The sequence below is a fragment of the Balaenoptera borealis genome (assembly GCF_965194805.1).
Source record: "Balaenoptera borealis genome assembly, chromosome: 21".
Taxonomy (NCBI): domain Eukaryota; kingdom Metazoa; phylum Chordata; class Mammalia; order Artiodactyla; family Balaenopteridae; genus Balaenoptera; species Balaenoptera borealis.
In genome coordinates, this window is record NC_138880.1 from 31,596,282 (window position 1) to 31,620,209 (window position 23,928).

General features: G+C 45.5%; 2 protein-coding genes across 2 annotated transcripts in view; one reads left to right on the plus strand and one right to left on the minus strand.

Moving 5' to 3' along the window:
• LOC309619436 (uncharacterized protein) overlaps positions 1–23,928 on the minus strand; it is a gene marked incomplete at its 5' end in the record, with an annotated part of 176,284 nt that overhangs the window by 102,607 nt on the left and 49,749 nt on the right. The gene's annotated exons all lie outside the window — the stretch shown is intronic.
• LOC309619492 (putative protein FAM90A2P) lies at positions 4,915–7,688 on the plus strand (the record flags this gene model as incomplete). The annotated part of the gene is made up of 3 exons (XM_082374687.1): positions 4,915–5,844; positions 6,282–6,387; positions 6,981–7,688. Exons 1-3 carry the CDS (start codon positions 5,702–5,704, stop codon positions 7,686–7,688), a joined length of 957 nt encoding a protein of 318 aa, XP_082230813.1. The 5' UTR covers positions 4,915–5,701.

Below are 23,928 nucleotides of genomic sequence, written 5' to 3' on the forward strand. Positions count from 1 at the left end.
TTATTCAAGTATTTCATGCGTTTTGAGTTCAGGTTTGTGTATGGCGTGAGTTCGTGACCTGGATTCTTTATTTTTAAGTGTAATTCTGAAAACAGAAACTGATACAATACATCGTTCTTCACACTATTACAAGAAGATGAAAATTCAGAGGGCATGTAAATTAGCATTCTGATTTATGTGGGGAACTGAAACAGCAGTTATCAAAACAAGGTGGGATTTTCTATAGGCATTGAAAGCCTAAATAATGGATCTGTTCATTATTAGCTGAAACCTCTTTGTCTTCCATTAACAGAAATTAGATAAAAAAGAAACACTGAAAAGATTTAAAGCTCAGCTGTGAAGCTCCTAGTTTAATAGAGGAGAAAATGTTTCTCCTAAGTGAATTTGTACTTGAAAATGGCCTGCTCTGATGTCTGATGGGAAAGTCGAATTTTCAAGAAGTAAGCATAGCTTCCTTTGATTTTCAAATGCATGTACCACAATATTAAATGCAGCTTTCTCATCGCATAATTATTTGTTCCATGTGGGGAAATGTTACCTTTCTTTTTCCTATCTATTTTTTATCAGGACATGGATGGTGTTGATGGCTGCAGGATAACATGAGCGTACTTGATGCCACAGGACTTGACACCTCATTGTGATTAAATAGTAAATTTTCTGTCATGCATGTTTTACCACAGTAAAAATTGTGATTCATAGACAAAATAAGCATATGCAAAAATGTTTAATTTTCTTTCAGATCATAATTATTCTTAAAAGTATGTACAGGTGTCCCTTTAGTTTTAAAATGCATGATAACAATATATCACAATGTATAAACCTTCCTTAGAGACAGGGTAAGAAAAAAGGGGATTGATATCTTTCCTTGGCTACAAATGTCTTAACAGGGTCACGTGACCTGGAGTAGTGTAACAGTAAGCAAGAAAAGGACCCTTCTCCCATGGACCCTTCTTCAGGCACCTTGGAACCCACACTGTGTCCAGTGGAGTTTGTCCAGCACACATATGTCTGATGATCTACCAACAGGAAGTACCCAGCTGGATTTCAGGTTGATTTGCTGTATATTTGGTGTTCATCTTGTTCCTCAGGTAACAGGGTAGTGGTAAAGATAATGATGTGGCTATGGGCAAGGATATGGATGCTTTAATTTCTTTTCAATTTATTGTTCAGTAGACTTTTTTAATGAGGTACTTTTTGGTTATAATATTAGATAAGTTTTATGTGTATGACAATATATTTCAACTCCTGTACCAGGCTGGATTTCAGGTTGTTTGATTTTATTTGGTGTTCAACGTATCCCCTAGAGAAACAGGACTCTAGACAAAATATGTATAGATGTGGCTATAGGCAATGAGTCATGGATAATTTAATTTTTAATGTAATTATTTATTTTTCTATGGTATCATTGGGTTATGACATTACATGTTTTATATGTATAAAAATATATTTCAACTCCAGTATGCCATAAAACTGATCAGCACCAAAAACTTAGGTTTTTTCTTTTGCCATCCTGTGGACCCAGTTTACTCATTGGCCATCCCCCTGCTGCTACCCTCTGATATCCACTACTCTGTTGTGTGAATATATGTGTTTGTTTTTGTGTCATTTACTTTCTTCTTTAATTTTTTTTACTTATTTGCTTTTTCTTTGTATACAGTGTTCCACATATGAGTGAAGTCATAAGGTATCTGTCTTTTCTAAATGTGTCTTCAAGACATTATTAGAGTAAAGGTGATACGTAACCTGGATTGGTTAAGAAAAAAACCTCATCAAGGTCATGTGACCTGGGAGCAGACTCAAAGGCAGAGTGAAAGTGAAATTCCCCCACTGACCTGTCCTCAGCCCCCTTCAAAGGTGCACAGAGTATCCAGCACCCACCATTCTGAGCATCTACTGACAGATAAGAGGTACACAGCTGAGATTCAGGTTGTTTGATTTAAATTTGGTGTTCAGCTTGTCTGTCAGAGAAATCCGACAGTAGACAAAATATGTACTGATGTGGTTTAAGCAATGGGGTGCAGATGCTTTAATCTTTTAATTTAATTATTTTTGTAGGGTATCATTCGGTCAAAATGTTAGATAAGTTTTACGTGCACAAAAATATATTTCAACCCCAGTATACCATTAAATTGCTTAGCACCAAAAACTTAAGTTTTTTTACTCACTGGCCAACCCCCTGAACCTACCCTCTGATATGCACTGCTCTGTTCTGTGAATATATGTGTTTGTTTTTGTGTCATTTATTTTCCTCTTTAATCTTTTTTTACTTATTTGCTTTTTGTATTTGTGTTTAGTGTTCCACATATAAGTGAATTCATAAGATATTTCTCTTTTCTAAATGTATCTTCAAGACATTGATAAATACAAGGTGATACATAATGTTGATTGGTTAAAAAAAAAAAAAAAAACCCTCATCAAGGTCACGTAACCTTAGAGTAGTATAAAGTCAGCAGGAAAGGGAAATTCCTTCCTCAGCCACCCACAAAGCTGCATCTCCTCAGGTGGAGAGTGTCCAGCACCCACCATTCTGAGCATCTACTGACAGAGAAGAGGTATCCAGCTGAGTTTCATGTTGTGTGATTTGGTGTTCAGCTAGTCCCTCAAGGAAACAGGACAAGAATAAAATTACGTAGTGATGTGGCTTTAGGCAGTTGAGTATCGATTCTTTAATTTCTTTTTAATTTAATTAAAAAAATTTTTTAACTTAGGTATCATTCCATTATAATGTTAGTAAGTTTTATGTGCACAGCAACGCATTTCAGTTTCTGTGTACCATACACCTTCTCAGCACCAAAACTGCAGTTTTCCTCTGTCACCATCTAGCTGCCCCATTTTGTCCATTTTGCCTCTGCCTGTGGCTTCTCCTCTGATTTCCACGACTCAGGTCTGTGTATCTTTGTATTTGTTATCATGTCAATTTTTTTCTTCCTGAAAGTTGTTTTTACTTATTTTCTTTTTGTTTGTTAGTTTTTTGTGTTCCACACATGAGTGAAATCACGAATTATTTCTTTCTCTTAACATGTCTTCAGACGTGGTTAGACCAAAGGTGACAGATGACGTTGATTGGTTAAGCAACCCTTAACAAGGTCATGCGACCTTGGAGCAGTATCAGGTCAGCTAGGAAAGGAAGTTCCCCCTTGACCCGTCCTCAGCCCCCTTCAAAGCTGCATTCCTCCACCCACCTCCCTGATACTCTCCTGACAGAGAGGAGGAGCACAGCTGGACTTTAGGATAGTTTGCTTTAAATTTGTGTTCAGCATATCCCTCAGAACAAGAAGTCCATAGTGAAGATATGTAGTGATTTGGCCTGGCAATAGGGTAAGGTGTCTTTTTTTTTTTTTTTGGCTGTGTTGGGTCTTTGTTGCTGCTCGCGGGCTTTTCTCTAGTTGCAGCGAGCAGGGTCTACTCTTTGTTGCGGTGTGCAGGCTTCTCATTGTGGTGGCTTCTCTTGTTGCGGAGCACCGGCTCTAGGCACGTGGGCTTCAGTAGTTGTGGCACATGGGCTTCAATAGTTGTGGCTCGTGGGCTCTAGAGCGCAGGCTCAGTAGTTGTGGCTCACGGGCTTACTTGCTCTGCAGCATGTGGGATCTTCCCTGACCAGGGCTCAAACCCATGGCCCCTGCACTGGCAGGTGGGTTCTTAACCACTACGCCACCAGGGAAGTCCCAAGGTGTCTTTATTTTTATAATTTTATTTTTTAAATTGGGTTAACAGTGGGTGTCAATATTAGATGTTTCATTTGTACAGTATTACATTTCAAATTTTGTAAACCTTAACACAGGCTCACCACCAAAATTTTCCTCTCCCACTGTCACTACCCATTTGACCACCTTTACCATTGTGCCTTGGCCCCTGACGTTTCCTCCCTGGTATCCACTACTCTGTTCTGTGAATCTATATGTTTGTTTTTGTCATTTGGTTTGTTCACCGATTTGTTGGTTTACTTCCTTTTTGTTTGTTCTTACTATCCTACGCAAGAGTGAAGTCCTTTGGTATTCACCTTCAGTCTCTTTCTTCTTTAGCATCATACCAATAAGTTCTATCCATGTTCTGGAAAATAACAAGATTTCAACTTTTTTTTACGGCTGAATAGATTTCCATAGAATATACATACTCGTTTCCTTATCCCTTTTTCCATTGACTGGGAACTATGTCAAGGAGCATATATCTTTTGTTTTCTTCTAGGAGTTTTACAATTTCAGGTCTTATCTTCAAATCTTTCATCGATTTTGAGTTGAGTTTTAAGTACGGTGCCAGATAATGATCTAGATCATTTAACTTCAGTAGCAGTTTTGAGAACAGAGGCTGAAAAAATATATCCTTCTGAATGCTCTTATTACATGAAGATTCAAATTCTAAGGCATTTAGCATCCTAGCATTCTGATTGATGTGGGGCACTGGATGAGCAGTTATGAAAACTTGGTGGGATTGTCTGTAGGCATTGAAAGCCTAAAAAATTATTCATTCATCCTCAGTTGGAACATGTATTTCACATTTTATTAACTAGGTAAAAGTGACACACTGAGGGTGAAGGATTCAGAAAACAGTTCAGACCCTGCGCTGTGCCCCGTCTAAGCTAGCAGAGGAGAAAATTATTGTGTTACGTGAATTTGTATTTGAGAATTGCCTTCTCTGATGTCAGATGGGAGAGCCCAATTCTCAAGGAGTTATCAAACTTATGTTTGATTTTCAAATACCTGGGCGTCAATATTAAATGTGGCCTTTCCATAGCGTAAGTATTTCTGTATGTGTGGGGAAATCTTTTCTCACTCTTATCTATTAGATCGTGATACATGTAACCAAAGTCTCTAACTTAGTCTCTCAATGATGCAAATCCAAATTCACAGTCTGCCTAAAACTTCTAACCAAGTCAGGGCCCTCATCTGTGGGTAGGTCTCTGGAGAGAATGGAGAAATGTCTAGGCAGAGAAGTCAAAGTATCAGAAACCTGGATTTCCTTAGTGGTCGTGAGGTTTCATGACCCCATTTGTGTAGAGGGGGCAGGGGTGACTTGTATGAATATGACGGTTTTCTCTTTCTTTTTACAGAGGAAATCCAAAAATTAAGATTGGCGAGAAGCACCGAGGAGGCGGGGAACATGGCCGGTCGTTACAGACAGCTGGGTCCCTGCAAACTCTCTCAAGCCCAGCAAGTGAGGAAGCAAAACCCGGGCGCAGGGAGACAGGTGGCTCCCCCACCAAAGGATGAAGACCCCAGGGTAAGTGGAGGCATGGACTCTGGAAACAGGGTTTGGGCCTGGAATACCTGGGTCCATAACTCCCTTGTCCAGCCCCATCCAAAGACAGCTGCCTTGGGACCTCATCCACAGGGAGACCGGGCTGTTCAGAGACGGGGGCCACCTGACCCCTCCTTAGTGTGATGTCTGGCCTGCTTTTATCCAAATCCTTCAATCGGGGTCTTGCTGTGCACACTTGGGAGCACAAGCCCTTCCTCCTTTGATGCTCCCTGGTAAAGGCTTTGGGAAGCACCACAGTATCATAAATATCCTGGCACCTAAGGGGCCGTGTGCTTCTGTCCTTTCTCCAGAACCAGTGTTCATCCCTCTCAATCTGTCCTCGTGTTCACTTTGGACATGCGCCTGTGAGTTCTGCTGACTCACTGACCTTGTTCTCCCCCACCCACAGGTGAAGTGTAGGGACTGCGGAGCCTTTGGGCACAAAGCGAGGAGCCTCAGGTGCCCCATGAAGCGCTGGCATGGGGCCTTGGCCCCCCAGCCCTTGGGCTCCAAACTCGGCAAGGAGAACCTGGAACCATGGAAGCTGCAGGACCTGCAGACCCCCGGGACCCCTAACACGGCTGAGAGAGAGAAGAGTGAAAGGCAAAGGTGAGCAGTGGGGTGGGTGGTACCCAAGCTTTGGGCTGAAATCGCGGAGACGGTTCCTCTCCTTCTCTACACTGGGTGCTGAGCCATCTCTAGACATGACAGGGAAAATGGGGAAACAAGAGCCATGTCCCGAGGGGGCCACACTCAGGAGCTCAGAATATGCCTTGAAGTCACTGAGGGGTGTGGAGAACACATGCAGTTTTACACCTGACAGGCCCCAAACCCATAGGGACAAATAGACAGGACTTCCTGGGAAACCCAGGAGGGAACCCTGGAGTTGGGGGAAGGACATGAGCGGGGCAGGAGTCTGCACCAAGCACAGGGATTCAGGTCCGGTGTCACCCCCGGACTTGGAAAGGGGCTGGGCCACAGCACCGTTGGTCCCAGTTGTGACAAGGAAATTGGGTTTCTGCCCCTTAACGTGGTTTGTTTTGCAGGAAAGAAGAGCAGCAGAGGAAGCTGCTCCAGAGGTTCCCCAGGAAACCCCAAGGGTGGCGGCAGCGGTACTGGAAGGAAGGGACAGAGTCCTGCCACTACCTGAGGGTCGGTCTCCCGGTTCCCGCGCTTTCTCCTTCTGGGGTAACCCAACTGGCCTCAGTCCCCTTCTGTGGGAGGGAGCGGGTCACGTTCTTTTCCAACCAATGTGACCATTTAGAGTACTTTTCAGATGCCATTTTCCTCGGTTTCTTTGATTTTGCATTCTTACTTGCATGGCTGGCAAGAATATGCTGTTTGGTAAATGGAAGTGATTTTATCAGCAGCATTCCATAAGCAGAATCCTTTAAGTCAGAACACGAATCTGTAAATTGTGGGTCATCCTCCAAAAGTGGCCATCAGAACTTATTTTGCCACCAAAGTGCCTGCAAAACACCGAGTTGTGTGCAGTCCTCGGAAGGGGGTATACAAAACGCTTGTTTCCACTTACTTAACAGGAGACATTGTTAAACTCTTTCTATGTGCCTATTTGATGTATAAATGTCTCAAGGTGATATTTTCTTTTTCATGAGCATCACTGAGGTTGAGTATCTCATCACATAAAATTAATTCCTATGAGATGGTTTTTGGTTAATTTTAATTTTTCCTGGATGGAGAGAAGATTCTCACGTCTGGCCTTTCTGTTTGGTCTTCTCCTACAGCATCCAAACATGCCCATGCTCATCCAGGCATCCAAGAGGAAACCCCTCCAGGATCCAGACCTCCCAAGTAGGTCACCTGTCAGGAAAGATGACAGGAAATCCACCCACCCTGCAGTGTCTCTCATAAGCAGAAGTTTGGTCCAGGACTCCAAAAGCAGCATCAAGGCCCCAGGCAAGAGATCTGCCCAGATCCCCACCCAGACATGTCTGAACCCCCCAAAGAAACCTAGACTCAGCCCCATCCAGACTCCCCAGAAGAGCACTCTGACAGCAGATCTGGGGGCTTTCCAGAATCTCCCTCCTCCACCCAGTACAACTGGACATGGACCCACAGTGACCCCCCAAGTCAGCAGGAAGACACCTGCCCAGGGGCAAAGCCTTGCCCTCCAACCTCCACTGGACAGATCTCGCCCCAATAGTGTCCAAGCCTGCACCAGAGACCATCCTCCACCCATCAGCCACGTTCCAGGCCAGCCTCTCAGGATGCTCTTCGTGCGAGTAGACGAAGGCTGGTGGAGCTGCAGGTACGTGGCGCCTCCCGCCTTGCCTCGTCCTGAGCAGTCAGCGCCTCCTGCTCAGAGCCCTCCCACTGGCAAGAAGCCTGAGGGGCACTGGGCCCCTGGCCCCCGGAGTGTCCTCTACGATGACCTTCAGGTGTCTTCTTCCTCTGAAGACAGCGACTGGGAGGGACACGCCTATGGCAACTAAGACTTGTCCTCCAGCCCCAGGTGCCCTGGAGGTGACTGTGCACCTGAGGAGGGGGAGTCACAAGGAGCAGCTGTTCCTGGAGAAGCAGCGATTCCCCACCCCTGCTGGGCGAAAAGATGGTGGAAACCCAGACAAGCCCCAGGGACACACACGTACACGCACTGCACTTTCTCCTGATGGAACTAGAGTCATCCGTCAGATGGTACTTATCACACTGGAATGGCAAGTTGTTTGTCAGTCTGAATCTATTTTAAGTAACTGAGGCAAATTCTAGGAGTAACTTTGAGCTATTGTGTAAATAGGAAGCTATGGTAGTAATCTGCATTTGCTGCAAACGTCTGAACTTTTGGAACCTGGATAAAGGGCCCAACTCTGTGCCTTGCAGAAGGTCAGCAGTGTCCTGTCCTGAGATGAGACTCTGTGGAGTCTTTCATTGTAAATCATGGTGGGGACACTCCCACGGCTCTGCTTCTTATGTTTCATTGAATGTTACTATAAAGCTTTTTGTTTTCAAATTTTCTTTCAATTTTAATAAAGTTCTACCGTATAAGACATGTTGTACGTGGTTTTTATCTCTAAGCCTTGTAGATCATCTTAACATTTATTTTTACTCAAGATAGATTTTGTGGAGACTTCCCTGGTAGGCCAGTGGTTAAGACTCCCTGTTTCCAATGCAGGGGGCGCGGGTTCGAGCCCGGGTCAGGGAAGTAAGATCCTACATGCCGTGCGGCCAAAGAACAACAACAAAAAAAGAAAAATTAAGATGGATTTCGTAACTGAGGGGAAAGGGGAGCTTGGGAGGACCTAAGGCTTATTAAAAATACAGAATCTCCGGCCCTCCCTGGTCCACGGGTCAACATTTGCACATTAACAATGCACCGTGTCAATCCCCTGCATGGACGATGTGATAACGTGTAGGCTGCCTTATTCTCACACTGGGCCACATTGGACTCAGTTGGTGAATCTTAATAGGTGCATAAGCCTGAATCCTACTTCAAAAGGTACGAGTTTATGTTGTCTGTTTTGAGGCCCGGGCATTGGGATTGTAGCTGCTCTGGAGATGATTATATCATCTGGTTTGAGAACCACTGGAGGTGGTGGCAGTGAAATCACCTATGTCACATGCTGCCTCTGTTCTCTAACAGGAAGAGACCTGAGCAGGTCCAAGAAAATGCACCGAGCTGTGTAGAGAGGGCTTCCCAGGAAGAGCAAACCACGTTCCTACCTCCACACAGAACAACTGTTTGGGGAGAGCATCTTCATTCCGTAGAAGCCTGTACCTCAAGGGCAGCGAGCTGCTGGCTGAAGGCACAAGGTTGTTAAAATACGGGGAAAACAGAGCTGGCACACTCGGGGCCATGCCCAGACCTGCTGGAACTTCTGAAATGACCTTTCTCTTTGTGACCTGGGTCTGACCCTATTCCTTATACTCTCTTATCTCATGACCTCAATCCTGTCCCAGTACTTTCTTACAGATTCTCACAAAACAAAACACCATTGATCCTTACTTCTGGTTTTCAAAGGGTGTGAATAGGCCCTGACAGATGTTCTATGCTATGGAATCCTCTGAGCATCACAGGATTGAAGAAGAGGAGCCTGCCACAGTAGCCATCTGGGGTTGGAACTGTGAGGGATGGGCTCCGTATTCTTGGGCCTGTGAATACAGGGGACAGGGTTTCAGGACACAGGATGGGTTTAGTGAGACAGCACTGATCTGGGGCTCAATCGAAACACGTGTTGTCAGTTTTGAGAAGATGGCGTACCTTCCACCTACCCAGGTGACGTCACACAGCTCATTATACACACTCGACCCAAAATACTCAGAGTAAGCAAAAACGGGTTCAATAATCTCCTACTTTCAAAAATAAAAACAATCTTTCAAATAGCCCAGGGAAGAAAGATAATGAAATATGTGAAATGACAATATATTTAGAAAAACTGAAAAAGTATGAGATGCCATCCACATCTTTAAAAAGGTATTTGAATTTATAACTCATCTCAAGATGTGTGAAATAGAACACGTGGCAAATAAAGAAAGAGAAAGAATGTATACAGGTGATATTGTATAGATATTAGATATATACAGTAGCACGTGTTCTTTTCAAGGAATTCCTAAGCCCTCCATCCTCACTGACCACGTCCTGGCCCCGTGAGGTCCCTGGAGCTGGCCCTGTGTGGAGTCTCTGCCTCCTGAGAGAATGGACAAAAGACATGGAAAATACGTTCTGAAACCTTTAGTGTGAAACAGTGCATTCCTTCCAGGCCGAGAAGGAGTTTCCCATTAGTTTCCATCTAAATAAAGGTTTCTAATTGCTGGAAGCAGCACAGTCCTGGAGCCAGAATTTCCCAGATCCAGGTGTAGATGGGTTTGTTTCTCCCCAAGGCCTCCGTCCATGTCGAGCTGACAGGAGCTGACTTGCTGTCCTCACATGGCCTTTCCTCTTGCTCAGACCCCTGGTCTCTTCTCCTACTTCTAAGGGCACAGGTCAGGTTGAATTAGGGCCTCACCATAAGGCCACCAGATTAAGGTAATCACAGCTCTAACTGCTAGCTCTCTGTGTAAAGTCACATTCTGATGTACTAAATGTTTGAGCTTCAACATGTGAAACGGGGGGGCGGGGTGCGGACACAATTCAGTCCATCACAGTCGGTTCATTCATTGTCAAGCCCTCTTTTTTCAACAAGGCTCCAGAATGACCCGACTTCTCTGTGTTGTGCTGATGACCAAGGGAAGGGGTCAGCCACACAGCGTTGGAACCGGACTGGGATAAACACACAGGCAGGAGAGGTCAGGACTTCCTGATGGGCTCAGAGAATACTCTCCTTGCTTGGGTGACAGGAGCATTTACAACGAGCCTCCAGGGCTATGTTACTCTCTCCGCCCTCTTTAGGAGAGTAAGAGCCGTTCCTTTGCTGCAATTATACGCAGAAATTTTGCTGGTTCTGGTGGGGTAAGGTCTCTGGGTCATCACTGCCAGCATAAGACGTTCCTGGCCCCTGGAGGTTAAATTTAAGAGCCTCAGACAGGGCAAGGCCATCCTCCCCAGGACAGCCTGGAGGCACAAGCAGCTGAGGTTCTGTGCCTGTATACATGGAGGGAGACCCTCGGTAGGATCTTCAATACTTATTTAAGGATAGAAGGTAGGTAGTTTTGATGACAGAAGTGGTAACCAGTGCAACTTTAAAAGATTAATATTCTGTAGCCCCAGACACAGGAAAAACAGATATCCAAAGCATTTAATTTTATATTATTTTATCCCTGAGACATTGGTGCCTATAGAGAATTTTCCATTAAGGCAAAGGTTTTTTTGGCCACCATTTTTCAAATTACCATTTACCTACACACTTTCTAAGTGGAAAACTCTGTGAACCCAAAGGATATCTTCACATAGATTACAAACCCAACCTCTCCTCATCGCTAAGTGCACAAAAAACACAAACATTCTCCAAATACGAAATCCCTAACCTGTCCCAAGCCAGGCTGTATGCACACAGCTGCATTCTCAGATATACACAATTACCGCCCCCCCCCACGCTCTGCACATAAACCACAAGATCTGTAATGAGAATGCCTCTTCTCCAAAGTTATGGAGCTTGTCCAGCCCACTACTAACCAAGGACACACCACCGGACTTCTTTTGACAACCTGCCAAATATGTGCAACACCAAATCCCCTAGAAAAATTGGCGCCGATAAATACCATTCTCCATCTCTGCCTAATGCACTCCAAGTTCAATACTGGAAAGTCATTCAACTGATTCATAAGAATTCCATAGTGCAAAAATTCAGACATCCTGCACCCCATCAACAAATGGGTCTTCAAACGCAGCACAAGTGGAAAGTCCTCAGACAGTTCTCAGACCCAGTAATCAACCCCACCCGCTCCAGTAACTTCGCAGCGTACACCACACTCCTGAGAAGGAGGCACAAGTTGCCACTGAATATCGTGTCCCGTAAACGCTGCAGACACACAGTCCTTTCACAAGACTAGATTATTCACACCTGCAACACAATTTCCTATACACGACTGGGCTTGTGAGTGTGTGTGTGAGTGTGTGTGTGGAGTGTGTGTGTGAGTGTGTGTGTGGCGTGTGTGTGTGACTGTGTGTGTGTAGTGTGTTTGTGACTGTGTGGAGTGTGTGTGTGTGTGGAGTGTGTGTGTGAGTGTGTGTGTGGAGTGTGTGTGTGACTGTGTGTGGAGTGTGTGTGTGACTGTGTGGAGTGTGTGTGTGGGTGTGTGGAGTGTGTGTGTGAGTGTGTGTGTGGAGTGTGTGTGTGAGTGTGTGTGTGGAGTGTGTGTGTGAGTGTGTGTGTGGAGTGTGTGTGTGAGTGTGTGTGTGGAGTGTGTGTGTGACTGTGTGGAGTGTGTGTGTTAGTGTGTGTGTGGAGTGTGTGTGTGACTGTGTGGAGTGTGTGTGTGTGTGTGTGGAGTGTGTGTGTGACTGTGTGTGTGGAGTGTGTGTGGAGTGTGTGTGTGACTGTGTGTGTGGAGTGTGTGTGTGGAGTGTGTGTGTGTGTGTGTGTGGAGTGTGTGACTGTGTGTGGAGTGTGTGTGTGTGTGAGTGTGTGTGTGTGTGAGTGTGTGTGTGTGGAGTGTGTGTGTGTGTGACTGTGTGTGTGAGTGTGTGTGTGAGTGTGTGTGTGGAGTGTGTGTGTGTGGAGTGTGTGTGTGAGTGTGTGAGTGTGTGTGTGGAGTGTGTGTGTGGAGTGTGTGTGTGTGGAGTGTGTGTGAGTGTGTGTGGAGTGTGTGTGTGTGTGGAGTGTGTGTGTGTGGAGTGTGTGTGTGGAGTGTGTGTGTGAGTGTGTGTGGAGTGTGTGTGTGAGTGTGTGTGTGTGTGTGTGGAGTGTGTGTGTGGAGTGTGTGTGTGACTGTGTGTGTGGAGTGTGTGAGTGTGTGTGTAACTGTGTGTGTGAGTGTGTGTGTGAGTGTGTGTGTGGAGTGTGTGTGTTTGCAGATGTGCAGCAGAGCTTACTGCAGTGCATCCAGAGACCTCAGCTTCTTCTCGTTCTTCTTCTTGGAAGCTCTGTCCTTCCCTCTGAGACAAGGGATGTGGCCGATGTGTACTGGTCCCTGAGGTGCGGTGCCTCTGGCTGGATTGTTGAGCAGGTAGTTTTCCTGTTCAGGAAGTTTCATTTTCATCCCACCTCCATATTTCGACGGGTGAATCACGACAGCATGGGCAGGCAAAGTAGACTCGATCTTCCTGTGGTTGGATTCAGGCTGAGGTCGGTTGTGTTCTCGGCGGCATCTCCACTGCTCTAAGGTGATTTCTTGAACATCTGTTTCCCCCAGGTGCTCCTCCGGCCCAGGAACCCTGATGCTGGTGTCTCTTCCAGGTTCCCCGTGGGCTGCATCCATGCCTGCGGGGTCAGCCCCAGGGATGTCGGTGCCCCTCCCGGTGACGGTCCCCCACCGTCTCCTTCCAATGCACTCTTCTGGACGTAAAAGAGGACATAGGCACTTTGGCTCAGGGCAGAAGCCACGTCACAGGCGGTGGTGACCTTGGTATCGTCCATTTTATACCACTGGCCGTTCCCAGCTCTGACGTAACAGAAGTAGGGCTGTCGGTGACCACTGCCCCCGGAGTGCGCCAGCGCCGCATAGAACACATAATCCAGTGGTCCTGCCTCCTGCTGCGACACGTATGGCTGCAAGTCGAAGCACCCGGGATAGAGGACTTTCTTACCCATTTTGTCACCTGTGAAATCTGAAGAACCGTTTCAGCACAAGGGTCAGGACCTTGGGGTGCTGTGCAAAGTCAACCTCTTGGTGGCAGGCACCTTCTTGAGACAAACACTACAATGATGGGCATTTTCCCCGTCCAGCTTTTCGGGCTTCTCCAACTCTCTCGAAGCGTGGTTCACACTCTGAGCTGCCATGATATCCAGGGTGCTGTCCAGATAAGGGTCAGAAGGGTCTATTGGTAGACTACCTAAAATATGTTTACTTGTCAGCATCATGCACAAATATGTTGAGAGAGGAAAACAGCATTCGGGTAATGAGGATACATTTAGCTTAGCCCCTCCAAAAGAAATAAAAGGAAGACCGCTGGAATAAGTGGGGGGTGTGTGTGTGTGTGTGTATTTATAAGTACCTTTAGGCATGCACATTTTCAAAGTACTAATATTCTTAAAGTATTATGGTTTGTACTTAACAAAAAGATTTCTGCCATTTTCTTAAATGAAAAGCAAACTTTTGATCACTTTCTCAATTCCCTGAATATCCTTGGCAATCTTTCCCAACAGATTCCCTTGATGGTTTAGAATTCAGAAGGAAGTCGTTCATGAATGTATCCACCTTGCAATGGAGTGAATTAACAGTGAATTAACAGTGTCATTTACACTGAATTAACAGTGTCATTTACATTAAGTTTTCCATTATGTGGAAGAAAATTTTCTGTACAACGTTCACACTTTATGTAGACAGAACTCCCTTCTCAAATGCCAGTATTTACGGAGGGCCAAAAAATATTGAACAAAAAGATTATCATCCTGTGGTTTTGTTTCTACACTTTTGCTCTTCCTCTATTTTAACTCATCAATATAATGATCACGAGGGTAATTAGAAATATATTAGTCTACCTATGTTGGTCACTTAAACTGTGACAATGTAAATCCTTGTCAATCACTTGGGGGAATCTGTTTCCTAATCTCCATTTCCTTAAGTTGATTACTATTATTATTATTATTATTATTATTATAACAGCCATCATAGCATTAATATCATTAACATCATCATCACTATCATTATTATCATTATTTTTATTATTACACTACTTACTATAGATTATCTTTTGCATACTGCTCTATTCAAAAGTGTTTTGGATTTGCTGAAGATGATTCCTGAGGGTTCTCCCCACAGACACACACACAGCAGCCCTTCGACTGCAGCTTTACTGCCGGCACCTGTTGGCTGGACGAGGCTCATGAAATCCTGCACGTTCCCCTCAGGGAACAGTGAGCAGCCCAGGCTGGAAGGGGAGCTTTGAAGAGCATGTCCATGGGCCACCTGAGCCTATAGGACAACTGATGAGTCCTATTGAGGGCCCAGAAACAGCTGTGTCGCCCAGGAAGTCAGGGAGGGTATGCTTGCCCACCATAGCGACATTGTCAAGGTTACTCTGGGGGCCCAGGAACTACTCTTGCCCTCCTTGAGAGGCTGGAGATGGCATCCCTGCCCCCAGCATCTTCAGAATTTTCTTCTCAGATCAGGAACCCAGGAACCACCACTGCTGGAAACAGAGGTGCACAGAGGTCATCTTATCCCCCCCTGAGCCTCTAGAATGTTCTCAGTTCCCACGGGTGCCCAGGAAAGGCCGGTGCCAACCTTGAAGGCATGGAGAATGTGGTTCGCTCGCCCAAGCAACTGCAGGAAGTTTTCAGTCCACCTGGCAACTGGGAAACTGGTGCGGCCAGTCCCTTCTGCCCTTGCTGGCCAGATGATGACCTTGGACAGTGTAGATGCAAATGGAGGGGCCTGGACTTCAAGGTGCCCAGAAAGAGAAGGACCGACAGCAGGCGAGGTCTGGGCAGTGCTGGGGGCTTCATGTCTGACGTCTGAACGCTGACTGTGGATGTGCATTCTTGTCTTCTTTGCCTGGAGAAGCTGAAAAAAGTTCTGGAGATGAATGGTGGTGATGGTTGCACCACAGTGTAAATGTACTTGAGGTCCCTGAACTGTATGACCATAAATGATTAAAATGGTAAGTTTATATACATTTTACCATGCTGAAAAATCGTAACTCCAAAGAGATGGACAGTAGAACACACATTGCCTTAAGGGATGAGGAGATACAGATGGCATAGTAGGGAGAAGAAAGTGTAATAATCTGCTGTTTTCAGATGGAATGTCCTATAAATATCAATTAAATCTATCTGGTCAATTGTGTCATTTAAAGCTTGTGTTTCCTTATTAATTTTCTGTCTGGATGATCTGTCCATTGGTGTAAGTGAGGTGTTAAAGTCCCCCACTATTTTTGTGTTACTGTCGATTTCCTCTTTTATAGCTGTTAGCAGTTGCCTTATGTATTGAGGTGCTCCTATGTTGGGTGCATATATATTTATAATTGTTATATCTTCTTGGATTGATCCCTTGATCATTATGTAGTGTCCTTCCTTGTCTCTTGTAACATTCTTTATTTTAAAGTCTATTTTATCTGATATGAGTATTGCTACTCCAGCTTTCTTTTGATTTCCATTTGCATGGAATATCTTTTTCCATCCCCTCACTTTCAGTCTGTATGTGTCCCTAGGTCTGAAGTGGGTCTCTTGTAGACAGCACATATACAGGTCTTGTTTTTGTATCTGTTCAGTGAGCCTGTGTCTTTTGGTTGGAGCATTTAATCCATTCATGTTTAAGGTAATTATTGGTATGTATGTTCCTATGACCATTTTCTTAATTGTTTTGGGTTTGTTTTTGTAGGCCCTTTTCTTCTCTTGTGTTTCCCACTTAGAGAAGGTCCTTAAGCATCAGTTGTAGAGCTGGTTTGGTGGTGCTGAATTCTCTTAGCTTTTGCTTGTCTGTAAAGCTTTTGATTTCTCCGTCAAATCTGAATGAGATCCTTGCGGGGTAGAGTAATCTTGATTGTAAGCTCTTCCCTTTCATCACTTTAAGTATATCATGCCACTCCCTTCTGGACTGTAGAGTTTCTGCTGAGAAATCAGCTGTTAACCTTATGGGAGTTCCCTTGTATGTTATTTGTCATTTTTCCCTTGCTGCTTTCAATAATTTTTCTTTGTCTTTCATTTTTGTCAGTTTGATTACTGTGTGTCTTGGCGTGTTTCTCCTTGGGTTTATCCTGCCTGGGACTCTCTGCGCTTTCTGGATTTGGGTGGCTATTTCCTTTCCCATGTTAGGAAAGTTTTCAACTATAATCTTGTCAAATATTTTCTCAGGTCCTTTCTCTCTCTCTTCTTCTGGGACCCCTATAATGCGAATGTTGGTGTGTTTAATGTTGTCCCAGAGGTCTCTTAGGCTGTCTTCATTTCTTTTCATTCTTTTTTCTTTATTCTGTTCTGTTGCAGTGAATTCCACCATTCTGTCTTCCAGGTCACTTATCCGTTCTTCTGCCTCAGTTATTCTGCTATCGATTCCTTCTTGTATATTTTTCATTCCAGTTATTGTATTGTTCATCTGTTTGTGTGTTGTTTAATTCTTCCAGGTGTTTGTTCTTTAATTCTTCTAGGTCTTTGTTAATCATTTCTTGCATCTTCTCAATCTTTGCTTCCATTCTTTTTGCAAGGTCCAGGATCATCTTCACCATCATTATTCTGAATTCTTTTTCTGGAAGGTTGCCTATCTCCACTTCATTTAGTTGTTTTTCTGGGGTTTAATCTTGTTCCTTCTTTTGGTACATAGTGCTCTGTCTTTTAATTTTGTCTGTCTTTCTGTGAATGTGGTTTTCATTCCACAGGCTGCAGGATTGTAGGTCTTCTTGCTTCTGCTGTTTGCCCTCTGGTGGATGAGGCTATCTAAGAGGCTTGTACAAGCTTCCTGATGGGAGGAACTAGTGTGGGTAGAGCTGGGTGTTGCTCTGGTGGGCAGAGCTCAGTAAAACTTTAATCTGCTTGTCTGCTGATGGGTGGGGCTGAGTTTGCTTCCTGTTGGTTGTTTGGCCTGAGGTGACCCAGCACTGGAGCCTACAGGCCCTTTGGTGGGGCTAATGGCGGACTCCAGGAGGGCTCACACCAAGGAGTACTTCCCAGAACTTCTGCTGCCAGTGTCCCCGCCCACAGGGTGAGCCACAGCCACCCCCCGCCTCTGCAGGAGACCCTCCAACACTAGCAGGTAGATCTGGTTCAGTCTCCCTTGGGGTCACTGCTCCTTCCCCCGGGTCCTGATGCACACACTACTTTGTGTGTGCCCTCCAAGAGTGGAGTCTCTGTTTCCCCCAGTCCTGTCAAAGTCCTGCAATCAATTTCCACTAGGCTTCAAAGTCTGATTCTCTAGGAATTCCTCATCCCGTTGCCGGACCCCCAGGTTGGGAAGCCTGACATGGGGCTCAGAACCTTCACTCCAGTGGGTGGACTTCTGTGGTATAAGTGTTCTCCAGTTTGTGAGTCACCCACCCAGCAGTTATGGGATTTGATTTTACTGTGATTGTGCCCCTCCTACCATCTCATTGTGGCTTCTCCTTTGTCTTTGGATGTGGGGTATCTTATTTGGTGACTTCCAGTGTCTTCCTGTTGATGACTGTTCAGCAGGTAGTTGTGATTCTGGTGCTCTTGCACAAGGGAGTAAGCGCACATCCTTCTACTCTGCCATCTTGAACTAATCCTCTATACATTTTTTCTAAGTCCACTAGGGGGAAATACTGCTCTTGGCTTTCTAGAAAGTGTCACCACCTGTCCCTGCAGGTATTTTCTATCTCAGCTCAGAACCAGAAAGCCAACACTGCCAAAAATTGAGGTGCAGTTAGGGCATTCTAGGACCACCTGCGCCTCTGGAAACATTCTCAGTCCCCTCATTGGCCCCAGAAATTCTGTTACTAAACTGGACGGCACAGAGGTGCCGACATGCCTGTCCACCACCCGCGGATTTGTCTAAGTGTTGCAAGAAGCCCTCACGTTCTATAAATCGACCACAAAATCATCCATAATAAGAAAAAAAGATGAATAGTGTTACTAATAAATACTAATAAAATAATGAATGCTACTAATAAAATACTAATAAATAATGACTAACAATGACAACAAAAATTGAGGGCCATCATAAAGATAATAATAATACCACCACTATTAATGATAATAAAAATAAACCTTAAGGTAATGGGAGATTACAGACTCTCCTGTATGACTGACCAGGTACTAATTTCTGGCCTCATGGGATATTTTGGCTTCAGAGTCCAAGGTCTGTGCAAAGAGAAAAGAAAGTAAGGCAGAACGTAGCAGGAAAAGAGAATACAAAAACAAGGAGGAGGAGGACACAGGTGACCTTGGGAACTCTGGCACAAACCCCGGAGGACAAATCTCACAGGGATGTCCTAAGGGACAGAGACAGAGGGACTTTGGTCCTGAGCCTCCCTACCCCTCCACACCCACTGATTTCAGAAGTTCTACCCCGGGAACTGCAGGCGAGGAATGCAGGACCACATACCCACAGCCGGAGCGCAAGCCCCAGCTACACCCACAGGAAGCCCCAGCCTCTTCTCAGCCCTCACACCTGCATGCCCTCTGCCAGCTCTTCCTCCAGAACCCTGGGGGTCCAGGCAGCTGGCTGCTGTGTATCTCAGAGGCGGGGTACAGGAAGGTGTCAGTGACAGCTGTTTCTCGACCAGCAGGGGGCGGCATAGGCCAACGAGTGGTTCTAGAACTCCCCGACCAGCTCGCTTGCTCAGGCTGAGGGTCACCACCCCCCCACGCCTCTCAGTGCAGCACCATTTCCAGGTAAGCGCTGTTACCATTTACTTAGGCACTCAGGTTAAACTTACTGGATTACTCACATGTGCCCACTTTCATTATAAACGTCATCATGGCCCTATACTTCGTCTCTCAAACATTCTCCATCCTCTCTCTCTGTACACTCACATTGGTTTAGTCTGGAGCCTCATCTAGGGTCTATTACTGCAACAGCCTTCTTCCAAATAGATTGCTCTGTCTATTTAGTTACTTGTCCTGGCCAATTCCGGAGTTGTTTTTATAAAATTGGAATCTAATTTTGCACAGATTAAGGTGTGCGCTTCACCTTTCTGTGCTGCACACAGGCAGGTGCACGTGCGTACACACACACACACACACAAAATGTTGTTGTCAGTCATAAAAGTCAAGCATGAGTTTTATTCTGAGACAAGAGCACTTAGAATACTCTAATATAAGAGCTAGAAAGAAGCTGAGAGGTGACCTAAGTTGATATTTTCCATTGAGTATTCCAGAATACATTTCAGAATTGGTTCCTGGGAAATTCGTTAAAAATGCAGACTTCTGGGCTTCCCTGGTGGCGCAGTGGTTGAGAATCTGCCTGCCAATGCAGGGGACACGGGTTCGAGCCCTGGTCTGGGAGGATCCCACATGCAGCAGAGCAACTGGGCCCGTGAGCCACAACTACTGAGCCTGTGCGTCTGGAGCTTGTGCTCCGCAACAAGAAAGGCCGCGACAGTGAGAGGCCCGTGCACCGCGATGAAGAGTGGCCCCCGCTCGCCGCAACTAGAGAAAGCCCTCGCACAGAAACGAAGACCCAACACAGCCAAAATAAATAAATAAATAAATAGCGTTCCCTTTTAAAAAAAAAGCAGACTTCTAGGAATTAGAAGGCATACCTAGACTTGTAGGCACCCTACCAAACTAACATTGCCTGGAGTGGGTCGACGTGTCTGCATTTTGAAGCAACTTTCCCAGTTGTTTTTATGCATAATGATCGAGAGTCTCTTGATTGCGACCCAACAGACCTAAGTCTGTATGGGCGCTATTGAGATTCAAGGGGGATGGCCCTCCTGCCGACGTCTGGACCTCTGCTGAGGAGCAGGCCTAGAGGCTGGAACTTAGACCCAGACCCCCTGCCTTCATGTTCAGAGGCATCTGACTGCCCTCCCAGTGTTGTATGCACTTGATACGCTTTTGAGAGTAAATGACCACAGGATTCAACTTCCTCCTCAGCCCTGAGGAGCAAAGTCTGGTCTTAACAATAGGGAGCTTGCACCTTATTGGGAGGTAAGCGTCTGTTAAGCAAACTAACATACGTGTGGTTAGTGTATCCTGAGCAGGGCACTGTGGGCTTTCGGACCAGGAGTGAGTGGGGCGATTAATCACGAGGAGGGCTAGCAAAGCCTGGGAAGTACTCACTAACACAATGTCTAGTCACTAACTAAACCAAGTGGTTTCTGTACACAGCCCGACTCCTTGTAACTGAATATAGATAGCTCTTCGCTCGGACGCTTTACCTGGGGCCAAAGTGTTTGTAGCTTATGTTCCCATTTAACAGTGTTTTCTGGTCAGAAGTGTGCGCCCACATCTCCCTAATGAACTGAGCGTCCAACAAGGATTCTCAGCCTTCTTGCAAAGGCCATTCTGTGTGCGTAGAACACTTCTGTCCACAAGTGCCCTGATGAGGTAGAGGAGGGCACTTGATATCCGGCCAAAGACATTCCGCAGGTGCAGGGAGCCGCAGACGGAAGTTTTCTCTGCCTCTCGGAAGTGAAGCCAAGCCTTCTCCTCTCTCCAGCCACGAGGACTGCTGTTCCCCTGCTTACCATTCTCTTCTTTATGGGCCAAGCCCCACCAGGTAACAAAACAAACTCTGCCGAAGCTCTGGTAAGAGTAGGGTGCCTGAGGCCTTACAGGGGTCCAGTGTTCACAGCGACACCCGCCTCACCTCGGCCCTGAGCAGCGGTCTTGTGGGAAACCTGGGAAGTCCTGCAGCCACCTGACTCAGTAGCTCTCCACAGCAGCTCTCTGTTAGAGGGCATGAAGCCAAGGGCGTTTCAAGCGCTTGAAACCCTCTTTGTTCCAGCACTGAAGATGAATTATTTAGGCAAGTTTACTAGCAGTTTCTAGATCTAGGTAACAAAAAAAATGAGGCATTATTCTACTAAATCTTGGTCTCCAAAACTCCTCTACTTTCAGCAAAAATTAGCATCCTAAGATGCTGATATAAGAGCTATGCCAAAGTTATAGGGGCAGAGGGATTGGTGAGGGGGTCTCCTTGAAAGGCCTGCTCTGAGTCCGAGAGACCTCCAACCCGCTGCCCCTTGATACGGTTGGCCGCCCAGCCTTGATGATGCCCCTGAAGGCTCCATGCCAACCTCGGGCTATCCTCTTCCTTTTCAACATCTGTTCTCCTAAAGTAGAACTTTGAACACAGGGGTCAAGATGGCACTGCAGTGAGCGCACCTCCTGCATTCTGCATGCGAACGTGGATCACAGGTACAGGCACAGACGTATATCTCCGGGACATGTAGATCTAAGGAGGGATGAGCGCCTTACTGCTCTACATCAAGAGGACTGTCTTACCTTTTCCTGAGAATTCAGGGTCTCAAGGGTTGGGAAGGAGTAGGAAGGTAGACAGATGTGTGAATGGGGACAGTCCTCATATAAGGAGCGGTAGCCTACTTAATCCCAGCCCTGTTATTCATCTCAAATTCCTTGCGGACTGTGGGGTGGTGGATGTATTTCACTATATTCTGCATTCACACACACAGAATATTACTATTCTGGTTACAGGTAAAAACTCAGATGAAAACCTTGAATAGACAGCCTCAAACACTTAGGACTAATGTGATCCCATGATTTTCCTTCCAAAGCCTGCTCTGACCATCAGATCCTTCAAGGCTTAGTGCCTTAAGTTTTCAACCCCTGCGATACTTCGTCTTTCTTTCAGCCGTGCTTTATTTCTCTCTGGCTCTCACTTACGAAACCTCTCCTTCATCCTTGTGCCAATGCTCTATTTTGAGGGCTAGTTGACTCTTCCCTGTACTATCTAGCAACCAAGGTTACTGGCCTATGATTTCTTGGAAGTCAAAGGCCATCATGTCTTTTTTTCTTTGTATGCCTGCTTCCCAGTAAGGGCCTCACATTCAGTGGATGCTTAACAAATACCCATTAATGATTGCTTTGTGAACAGTAAAGAGTTAAATTCAATTTAATGCATTTGACTTTCAGCTGAATTCAATGGACTTTTGTCGAATGTCTATGAATGCCCTATACTGATTTGAAGCTATTCAAGAATTGGCTTTTATGTTCCAGAATAGGAAAATCTCGAAGTGTTGGTTTTGAGACCTCTTTTAATGTCGGCAAAGAGCTTAAGAAGTTGTCAGGGGAAAGGTGCACTTTGTGACATACAGGGACGGCTCAGAATCAAGCCACTTTCGAAACTGAGCCCCTCACTGTGTATGACCCCACCCCCGAAACACTAATATATTAGGACATAAGTCAAATACTAGTCAATGCTTTTAACAAGGGTGCTTGTTTAGCCTTTGAGAATCTTAATGTATGCAGTGATTCCTGCAGCAGATTGCAACCTCAAAGACCAGCGCCAGGGAGAGAGGCAGTGAGTGCAGCCTCAGGATGCAAGAAATACTGACATGGGTACTGTTTGCATATTACATATGTAGGAATATTGTTCCCTTCCCCCAGAAAAATATCCTCTCTAATAATTTCCTTGATGTATATTATCTTTTGCATCTGTATTTCATTTCCACTTTTGAAAGACACACACATACACACACACATATAGAAAGAGCGATATCTCTAAAAAGTTTCTTCTACTCTAGGAAAACCAGCAGTACAAGACTAATATTAAATAAAAACTGACCTCTGTCATCGGTGTTAGGAGATAATAAGGATCGAGAAAGACCCAGAAGAGCTGGGGTGTGTGTGCCCTGGCATGGGGGCAGGGCTGCCCACGGCTGGCCTTTCGTTACTTAGATGTGCTCAATATTGCCAGATTTTACAGCAATGCCCCAAATCCAAATTTTTGTGTGAAAGCAGATTTTTAAGAAATCAAATAACAATGAAAAATCCATACAAGACTGTTTCCAGATACTCCCTCCTCCCATGTAATTCAATAAAAATTCAGGGACACCAGGAAATAGCTACCACAACTCTCTTCTCTGTGCAGGCGGGGCCAGTTTCAAGGAAGTCTGTGAGCGTCCGTCCAAACGGCTCCTGCCAGGAATTCTGCATCGACTCAGAAATCCAGGCTGGGAGATGTTTGGACGGCCGACCATGCTGTCTGCCCATGGTGCACGTACCTGAAGTCGACCCTACTACACCCAAGGAGCACTGACGCCCTTCTTAAGCTTTTTGTTTGTTTGGATGTTTTATTCTCACTCTCTTGTTCGCTTTTGCTCTCGCCTCTCTTTCTGTCTTTGTTCTCACAGGGATTCTCAGTGAGTTCTCAATAAATAAAAAAACAAAACTTGCAAACACAAACCTATTTTAAGAATTCGTACGATGTATTTTCACTTGGTCGTGGTTTGGTCTCCATCTTTCTGTATGGCCTCAATGAGCTCCAGGTTGGGTGGGGGAACTTTTTTCTTCCCTACGGTTTCTGCCTGGCCCGGCAGCCCTCCACCCTTCATGTGGGGACACTACTCGCTTTCCCCACTTGGAAAATGCACGACTTCATTCCATGCAGGCTTGTGGGGTCTCCCTCCCTATCAAAAGGGCAGATCACAGGAAACCTGCATAATCAGATTTCCCAGACTTTGCCAGCAAGCTGAATGTGGACAGAGCAACACCCAGGTAAAAGACAATTTCTTCTCACACCCTTTTCAAAGCCAGTCCTCTGGGTTCCCTTTTTTCCACA